The sequence below is a fragment of the Sinocyclocheilus anshuiensis genome, unplaced genomic scaffold, assembly GCF_001515605.1.
Source record: "Sinocyclocheilus anshuiensis isolate Anshui unplaced genomic scaffold, SAMN03320099.WGS_v1.1 scaffold2585, whole genome shotgun sequence".
Classification (NCBI taxonomy): Eukaryota; Metazoa; Chordata; class Actinopteri; order Cypriniformes; family Cyprinidae; genus Sinocyclocheilus; species Sinocyclocheilus anshuiensis.
In genome coordinates, this window is record NW_015542593.1 from 106,137 (window position 1) to 116,188 (window position 10,052).

Below are 10,052 nucleotides of genomic sequence, written 5' to 3' on the forward strand. Positions count from 1 at the left end.
AACTACGAGCTTCAGAGCGCGCAGACGTGCGCAGTCTGCTGTTTAGGAACGCAGTTCTGAGAGTTAATTATAACGAAGCACTCTGACGAGACTTTGCTCAAGCATTTCAGATGCAGTGCGATGAGATCGGTCTGTTGATTAGTCCAGTTTTATTCTGTCCCATCACAAACTCACGTCTTTTTTGATGCGCATTAAGGAATTTATTCAGTAAAGGTGTTTCTATCATAGTTTATGCGCATGTTTTCTTACCGTATAAGACATTTATCCTACTTAGTTGAGCGCATACGTTTTTTTATTCGCATTTTTAGAATTTATGCTCATCTTGGTGTTTCCATCCAGCTTTTTTTTTAATGCAATATTCTAAAAATAGGTGTATGGAAACGTAGCTATTGCTGTCTAATCAGCCAATATTGTCTTTAAAAGCCTGCATAACACTTCATCTTTTATAACATGGGATTTTGACCAAATATATTCAATCTTGGTTTTTGTAAAATGTTGCAACAACAAAATTACAGTTTTGGACATATAGGATAATACATTTTTTTTTAAGTAACTTCAAATGAGCATGTAAAGCAAATATCTTTAAAAGAAATTCTGTCATAATTTACTCACCCTCCACTTGTCCCAAACCTGTATGAGTTTCTTTCTTCTGTTGAACACAAAAGAAGATATTCTGAAAAATGTTTAGTAATGGGCACCATTGACTTCCATAGTATTTTTTTTTTCCTTCTATGGAAGTCAATGGTGCCCATCAACTGTTCAGATACTAACATTTTTCAGAATATCTTCTTTTGTGTGGAGGGTGAGTAAATGATGATTCTGAAAGCGAACTACTCCTTTAAGTCAAAAGCAGTCACCAGGCTGTACCTGTTAACTAAGGCATAATGTAAACTTCAAGAGCTTTTGGCTACAAAATAACCACTTCAAAGACTGGGTGTTAAAAGTAGACGACAGAAAAGCAAAAACTAAATGTGAAGAAATAAAAAGACTGAATGGACAGAATTCACTCTGCTGGACTTTGATGAGCTTGTTTGTGTTGAGAATCGCAGTGATGATGATGATGAAGATGATGAGTGGTCTGCTGTCTCTCTGCAGGTGATCAGCACTCCTCAGAGGACCAGCATCCCCGCCGGTCTCCTGTTAACCAGCCCACACACACCAACCTCACTCCTCCAGACGCAGGAGTCCTCACCCTGCTCGACCGGGTTAGTTAACCCGCCTGCTAGAGCCGCACGATTCTGGATACTGAATACTTTCCGTACCCACTGTATATAAGGGCTGGAGATTTAACGTGTTAGATTAATTAATTACTGTGAAAAATAGTGCGTTAAAATTATTAACGCATTTAACGCACTTGCACCGCCCCAGACCTACGTGTCATCTGACATTTCATACTGATGACAAATATGAGGCAAGAGAGAGAGAACGTACTTAGAATGTGCCTAAGATTCAAGATATGGGGCAAAAATGCCCCGTTTGAGTTTTTGTCTCATATTTACATCATATAGTTAAGCAATAGGCCTATCACACGAGCAATAGGCTAAGTGCAATATCACACCAGTGCAAATGTGTTACTGATCTTATACAACAGTTCCGTAAATAAGAAGTTAATAGTGTGTTATTTTAGACACAATGTTGTCTGTTTTGCTCAATTTTGCCAACCAAAATATAAAGACAAAACAGAACCGTTCATCTCCGAGCAACACACAGCTGCATTTCATTTCTTAATGCATGTTTTGAATTAATTGGGTGAATCTTTAGGCTTGTTCGACTTGAAGCGGATCATCAGCATCAGATCCATCGGTGTGTGACCTCAAAGTACCGCGAGAGCGAATCAAAAGCATAAGGAGTCGTGTGCTCTCTGATCGCTCTCGCGGTACTTTGAGGTCACACACCGATCGATCTGATGCTGATGATCCGCTTCAAGTCGAACAAGCCTAATGATTCAGTGAACCATTCATAAAGATCCATTTACTTCACTCCTGAATGAATCAGCCGTTTGAACGAATCAAATGAATGAATGACTCGATGACTTAAACATTAAGACATTTCCCACCACCTACTGGCAGTTTGTTTATTATTTAGAGTATCATTTCATTAAAGAAATAATTTCATATTTCCATAGTAATAATAATAATAATAAAAATGATTGAAGGTATAGTTCACCCACCCAAAAATGAAAATTGTCAGGGTTATGCATGGTTTCGCTCTTATTAAAGCAGATGTGCACACAGGAAGTGACATCATTCAGGCTCTTAGACAAATGTTTTGTTCTCTCAGGCGCAGCAGGAAGGGCGATAAGAACGGCAAGGGCTTGCGGCATTTCTCCATGAAGGTGTGTGAGAAGGTGCAGAAGAAAGTGGTGACGTCCTACAACGAGGTGGCAGACGAGCTGGTGGCCGAGTTGAGCTCCGGAGACAACAACAACATCTCCCCGAACGATGCGGTCGGTCCCTAACCCTAACCTCACACTCACTTCCTGTCAGACTTCCTGTCGTGCGCTGGCTTCTGCCGCTTCTGTGAGAAATCACTCTCCAAGTCTTGAGGACAGACTTTATTATCAGTAGTGTTGGGAAGATTACTTTGGAAATGTAACAGGTTACAGATTACAAGTTACACTATTTAAAATGTAACAAGTAGTGTAACTATTTCAATTACTTTATTAAAGGAATGTAACTGATTACATTTTATTACTTTTCTAAAATTATGTTTTCAGCTGTTAAAGGGGTCATATGATGCTTTTTTTAAAGATCATTATTTGGTGTATTTGGTGTAACAGAATATGTTGACATGCTTTAATGTTCAAAAAACACATTATTTTTCAAATACTGTACATTATTGTAGGTCCTCTATGCCCCGCCTCTCAAACACGTCGTTTTCAACAAAGCCCCCTCCCCAAAGAGAAAGGAAAACTTGAAATCACATCATATGACCCCTTTAATCGTTTTGAAACATTTAAAGCAGACAGGTTTAACCCTTATAGTAGCGCTCAACACTGATTACTGTCAGACTTTCAGAATCCGTCATCACTTGAATTAAGATTATAATAATTTAATTTTAAACCACAAAATCAGACTTTGAGATCATTCTGAGGTTAAAAACTGATTTAAAACCATAACAAGAAACAGTTTAATAGCTATGATACTGTTTTTGAAATCAAATCTTTGCATAGCTATGACAGAAAACACTGGCATCTAACAAAAAATCAGTTAATCTTAAAAAATAAAGCATTTACATAAATCTAGCAAATAGGAAATAAAACGGTTATTGAAATATGTGTCCCAAACTACTGAAACATTAGAGCAGTCGATGCAATTTATGAAAGAAATCAATTAAATCTGTATGTGAGTGTGTGTGAATTCAGAAGTAACCCCCTTTGTAATTGTTAACATTTTCATAAGTAACTGTAATTTAATTACACATTTTGTGCAAAAAAAATCAAAACATTTGAGAAAATCATCTTTAAAGTTGCCCAAATGAAGTTCTTAGCAATGCATATTATTAATCAAAAATTAAGTTTTGATATATTTACGGTAGGACATTTACAAAATATCTTCATGGAACATGATCTTTACTTAATATCCTAATGATTTTTGGCATAAAAGAAAAATGTATAATTGTGACCCATACAATGTATTGTTGGCTATTGCTACAAATATCCCCCAGCGACTTAAGACTGCTTTTGTGCTGCAGAGTCACATATTTTGTCTAATGTCAAAATAGGATGTGCAGCTTCACCATAAAATGTATTTTTGTAATTATAATAGTAGAATAGCTTGATACATAAATGGCTGTATTCAAATTGATTATACTTGAAGAATTCATATTTTGTTTAATAGAAATCTTCTACGCTTGCTCGTGTGCTTTCTCCTTCAGCACGTGTACGACCAGAAGAACATCCGGCGACGGGTTTACGATGCTCTGAATGTCCTGATGGCCATGAACATCATCTCCAAAGACAAAAAAGAGATCAAATGGATTGGGTTCCCCACCAACTCGGCGCAGGAGTGTCAGGACCTGGAGGTCAGTGAGTCACGAGCAGCACAGAGTAGGGCTGGGCAATACGGCAAAAATTAAAATCTCGATTGTATTTTTATTTTTTTTTTTATGATTTTGAACTAGTCAACTTGAAAATGTGACTACAACATGATTCAAGTAACTAACCCTCTAGTTAAAGAAAATTCTATTCCAAGTGCAGCACACATGAAGTTGTCAACATGATGTAAACGTTAAACAAATCACTTAATAAATATCTTTGCAGAAAAGATGCATGAACTACAGCTACATCTAGTACGAACTTGTCTTATACATCAGTGTTTCTCAACTGGTGGTTCGCGGAGTGTACGGCCAAAGAAACGACGTCAACAACAAAAACCATAATTCTTAATGTTTTTCTGATACGAGACTTTTATTTTAAAAGGCGTGCATTGAAAGCTGTTGACACTTCTGTCAGATGCAGTTTAAGTAAAGAGTTCGGTTCAGTATCTAAATGAGATGCTGACAGGCTTAATGTCAGTGTCATTATTCTATCGTTATTTTCGTAACTTATGAAATAAAACGTCCCTCACCTTTCTAAAAACACAGCGCTCAAGTTAGAAGTTCAACTCCTATCTTCTTGCATGTGCTTCCTATTCCACTGCCTGCGTCGCGTCTTTATCAACACAAAAGCTCATTCTGTGTGAACGGCGTTCTGTGTTGATGAACGCGTGTGAATCTGTCTTGTGTCCTGAAGGCCGAGAGGCAGAGACGGCTGGAGAGAATCAAGCACAAGCAGTCGCAGCTGCAGGAGCTCATTCTGCAGGTACATCGCATCACTTCCTGTCTGGCACAATGTGTACAATGAAAGTTGTTTTTGCACGTCAGTTGCATTTTGTAATGCATTTCATGCACCATATAATATATACGTTATCATTTTTACGGTTCTTTAATATTTAATTTATGTTTGAATAAATCCACCATTTAAATGATTATTTAAAAAATGAGTTATAGATATTATGTAATTGAGTTATAACTTCATCGAGTGTAATTTAGGTGTTTGTATATATGAATCAGTTAATTTTAACCTTCAATATTAGAGTAGTACCAACTGACTCTCATGTAGTTGAGAGATTGTTTTTTTTTTTGCTTGAGAGAATATATCCAATATTATATATCTAAAATAATCAATAAAAATATATATAAAAGCAACATTTATTTGTGTAAAGATTTATTGCATGATATTTTCATGACAAGTAAGAGAAATTATACCTCAATTTTCATTACAGGTGTCTTATTTAACAGCATTTAGTTTGATAAAACAATATGAATAAAATTAAGTAATTTATTTTATTAATTGCACAGTATTTTCGTTCAAATGTAACATTTAAGCCCCAAACTGACTTTACAAATGTCTTATAACTGCATTTTGTTGGATAAAATAATTGAAATAAAATGTAATATGTGTATTACATGTATATGTGTATATGTCTACATGCATATCAGGGTTTTTCCTGGGTCAAACATGATTTTCAGTGGTGGCTGATGGTCATCCACACACAGTAAGAAGTTCCCTACCTACGTGATCTGCGATTTTATTGGTAATTTACTACACATTGTCATATAAATAACATTAAAATACTGTGGATTATTAAGGCTAAATGGGGTAGACACGCTTGCGATCTCATTTCTGAGGTGTTCTGAGTAAATGATTAGTTATGAACCGATTCAGACGGTGATGTCTCGTGAGTTCAGTGTTGGACAGATCAGTTGTTTCAACAGTTTATTAAAATGAATCGGTTCAAAGGAGTCATTTGGTCGGACATTAGCGCACATGGACGCGATGTGTGCAAATCCAGGCTGTACATCGCACAAGATTTGTCAACGCAGAAAACGCTTCATCACTGCACAGGATCTGTGTTTGTTAACTGAGAGCGTGGTTTATGTCCGCTGCATGTGTGGAGCGCTTGTCAGAGAAGATAAGGTGACATGTTTTATGAGCGCAGCTCACACACAGCGGTAATTCAGGGAAAAAAATATTTTTTTAAATTCTCTGAATGCGCCACATGAAACAAGGATTCGGTCTTCCGACCTTGAACCATCATGTCTGTGGATTGTTAGTAATATGTCTGAGGGAGGGAGAGGGCTTGAAGAGAGAGAGTGCAGCACTCATTTACAAAACATTTTCAATGCAGGAAAAACCCTGCATATACATATTTCTTTGGTGTTAGTATTTTTTTATTTTTTTTTGTTTAGTTTTAAAAATATGTATTTATTTATTTTAAATCAAGGCAAATCTCTTGATTTTGCCCAATTAAATAAATCAGTAACTAAATTATTTATTTTAAATCAAGGCAAATCTCTTGATTTTGCCCAATTAAATTAATCGGTAAATTATTTATTTATTTATTTAAAATCTAGGCTAATCTCTTGATTTTGCCCAATTAAATAAATCAGTAACTAAATTATTTATTTATTTATTTATTTTAAATCAAGGCAAATCTCTTGTTTTTCCCCAAATAAATGAATCGGTAACTAAATTTGGAAATAGTTTTTTTCCCTCCTGCTGACTGCATGTCACACATACAACTGATGATTCCTGTAAGTCTGATTTCTCGTGATTTGCAGCAAATCGCCTTTAAGAACCTGGTGCAGCGCAATCGTCAGGCGGAGCAGCAGAACAAGAGAGCTCCGCCTCCGAACACAGTCATCCACCTGCCCTTCGTCATCGTCAACACCAGCAAGAGAACCGTCATCGACTGCAGCATCTCCAACGACAAGTGAGCGCATGCCGTGTGTTCAGCTCTGTCTGCTCTTCCCGTCTGACGCAGCTCCTGTCTCCACAGGTTTGAGTATCTCTTTAACTTCGACAACATGTTTGAGATCCACGATGACGTGGAGGTGCTAAAGCGCATGGGCTTGGCGTTCGGTCTGGAGTCGGGCCGCTGCAGCCCGGAGCAGCTAAAGATCGCCAAGAGCCTCGTTCCCAAAGCCCTGCAGCCGTACGTCACAGGTGTGTGTCTCAACTCAGTGATGTGGAGCTGCTTCGAATCATCGTAAAGTGGTGTAGAAATGTGATTTGACTTGTGCTGAGCTTCATGAGCGATATTGATTTCTACACTGATATTGTAGAAATGGCGCAGGGTGCCATTAACCAGCTGATCGGAGAGCTGTCCCATGTGGCCACGTGAGTATCACACGATCTTAAAACATTATTATTTAATAACTGGATTGTTTTGATGACATTTAAGTAGTGATGCAACAAATACAAATTCTGGGCTGAAACCGAAAATCTGTCTGGAATGACATGAAGAAACTGAGACAGACTCAATCCAGAAGAACTGACGCTTCAGCGAAGCTCCTGAGAAACTCTGCTCAAGTGCACCGAGGACAAAAGCTGCTTTAAAGTGCCCCTATTATGGATTTTTTAAAATGAGCTTTCATGCAGTGTGTAACACAGCTCTAAGTGAATGAAAACATCCTGCAACGTTTTAAATCTGAAAGTGCACCGTGTATAAAGTTATTGTCTCTCAAAAGAAAGAGTCGACTCTGAATCATTTAAACGAGTCGTTTTTAAAACGAATCCCAAACCGTTTCATGAGACACTACAGCAGAAGAAAGAAATCAAAACAGGGACGATAATCGGTGAGCGCCAGCCAATGAGATCGACGTTTGCACATTAGCTCCGCCCACTGCCGGAATTAGGTTGTTATTAAAAGCTAAAGAATTCAAGATTAACATTATTTTGACAGGAAAATACAACAAAAAATCTTTTAGTCGCCCAGAGTGAAGATTTAGTCGCATATGTGAGTGATTTACTCGCATTGTAGAGGGTTGTTTATTAGGTTTGGGAATCAAAAATCAATTCCAGAATCCGATACTTAAGGTCAGGAATCGGATATTTGTCGTAAAATTAACATTTCAGTTCCACCTATTAATTCCTGTGTGCATCTTTTATTTAAGTGGTGTAAACGTGCTGTTACAAATGTAGCTATTTGTCTTTGAATCATTCATACACTGATTCATCCAGTAACGAAACGAGTCAATCTTGAGTGAGTCATTGAATCATTTCCATGAGATTTTTAGGTGTCTAATATTTTTTCTTCAGAATTGTGAGAACTACAACCTCCATATAAAAAAAAAAAAAAAGTCTTTATCAAAAAAAACATTAAAAATATGACATAGTCTTTATTAAAAACAATTTATCCAGATTAGTGCCGCTCTATTTTGCACACAAACAATCGCGTCCAGTTTTATGTAGCTGACTGATTTTTGTTAACGGTATTCAGCAGCAATTAAATGTTTTGCAAAAAAAGACCCTATCTGTGAAATCCAGGCTAAAGTCTCAAAATCGAATTATGAGATAAGCATCAAAGTTTGATTTCAACCATTAATTTCACTATGATTTAAATCTTTGACATGACCTTACTCGGTCTCAGTCAATATTGAAGATATAAAGGTTATATTTTCACAGAATGTTCTATGTCTTTATGAAGGATGATTTTATGTAGAAAACAGTAACTCACAAAAAAAAAGACTTTAGCTGGGTGTGTCCCTGGAGCACAAAAGCAGTGTTAAGTCGCTGGGGTATATTTGTAGCAATAGCCAACAATACATTGTATGGGTCAAAATTATACATTTTTCTTTTATGCCAAAAATCATTAGGATATTAAGTAAAGATCATGTTCCATGAAGATATTTTGTAAATTTCCTACCGTAAATATATAAAAACTTAATGTTTGATTAGTAATAGGCATTGCTAAGAACTTCATTTGAACAACTTTAAAGATGATTTTCTCAATATTTTGATTTTTTTGCACCCTCAGATTCCAGATTTTCAAATATTGTCCTATCCTAACAAACCATACATCAATGGAAAGCTTATTTATTCAGCTTTCAGATGATGCATAAATCTCAATTTTGTAAAATTGACGCTTATGACTGGTTTTGTGCTCCAGGGTCACATATGTTTGATATCTAAATGTTTGACCACATTGGAATCGATAAGAATCTAATTAGAATTAGAAAAAAGTTTGACTGGTAGTGTATTTTGGGATGAAACGGAACATTTTCAGGTGCATCACTACGTTTAAGTAACGAGAGTTTCTGTGTGCATGCAGTGACCGCGGCGCGTCCAGCTCCAACGGCTCCAGGGTGGAGACGCCCACGTCCTATATGGAGGAAGAGGAGGAGGACGAAGACGAGGAGGACTTTGATGAAGATGAGGACGATTAGGACGGGCCTGGAGCTGCTGATTCTGAGTTTGAGCTCCAGAACCCGTCTGGATCGGGATCACATGCAGATTCCCTTTGTTCCCCCAGTTCTTGTTGTGATCCTGCTGTAAGGATTCCCTCAAATGCTTCCCATAATTCTTCAGCTCAGTCTATTATCTTCAGTAGCTTATGAGCAGATAAGCTCGAATGATCGTCTTTGTGCTGCTGCTCCTGCTGGCTACTTTTGAAGAGTGCTGTTCACCGAGGCAGAGTTTTTCTAACGTTTTGTTGTGATTTGCTCTCATAGGCAGCTATTTTTGATATTGGAGCTTTTTCTGGACGTTTGTTGTGACAGATGCAGCTCTTCAATCACAGACAACAACAAACGAACGTCAAACAAACGTCCAGCCTTTTTTGTACAATGTAACAAATACTAAGGAAATATACTTTTCTTATTCATGTATAGACATTAAACTGAAAGAATTATTTATATGCTTGTGTGGTGGTTTTTTGTGTGTCTGAGTGATGTGAAATAATAACTATTAGATGTTTAAGTGCATTTGTGAAGGATGACATTAGTATGCAATCATTTCATTAGCAAAATATCAAACCTGCAAGACCCACATTCAACAGATTGAGAAAAGAAAGTTAGGGCTAAATAGCAACAATATGATTCATATAATCCAATAATAAGTGTTTTCATGTGCAATAACACGGTCTTATTATGCTCAGTAAAATCAGAAGGAAGATGGCTTTCCTTAGGCACCATTTATTTATTTATTTTTATTTTTTTTGCATTCATTCAACACCCTACTTACCTTAAAATGCTAAAAATTTAATTTCCATTTAATGTCTATATAATCC

General features: G+C 36.8%; 1 protein-coding gene across 3 annotated transcripts in view; it reads left to right on the plus strand.

The window, feature by feature from the left end:
- LOC107694476 (transcription factor Dp-1-like) overlaps positions 1-9,671 on the plus strand; it is a 23,148-nt gene extending 13,477 nt beyond the window's left edge. For 2 of the 3 annotated variants that reach the window (XM_016494176.1, XM_016494175.1), the window contains exons 5-12: positions 1,078-1,205; positions 2,281-2,446; positions 3,877-4,023; positions 4,733-4,801; positions 6,604-6,755; positions 6,822-6,988; positions 7,108-7,162; positions 9,096-9,671. In XM_016494176.1, the coding sequence (XP_016349662.1) occupies positions 1,078-1,205; positions 2,281-2,446; positions 3,877-4,023; positions 4,733-4,801; positions 6,604-6,755; positions 6,822-6,988; positions 7,108-7,162; positions 9,096-9,210 (999 nt within the window). In that variant the 3' untranslated portion in view covers positions 9,211-9,671. The remainder of the gene's footprint in view (positions 1-1,077; positions 1,206-2,280; positions 2,447-3,876; positions 4,024-4,732; positions 4,802-6,603; positions 6,756-6,821; positions 6,989-7,107; positions 7,163-9,095) is intronic. The other variant, XM_016494178.1, reaches the window with a different exon arrangement.
- Positions 9,672-10,052: the final 381 nt, after the last annotated feature.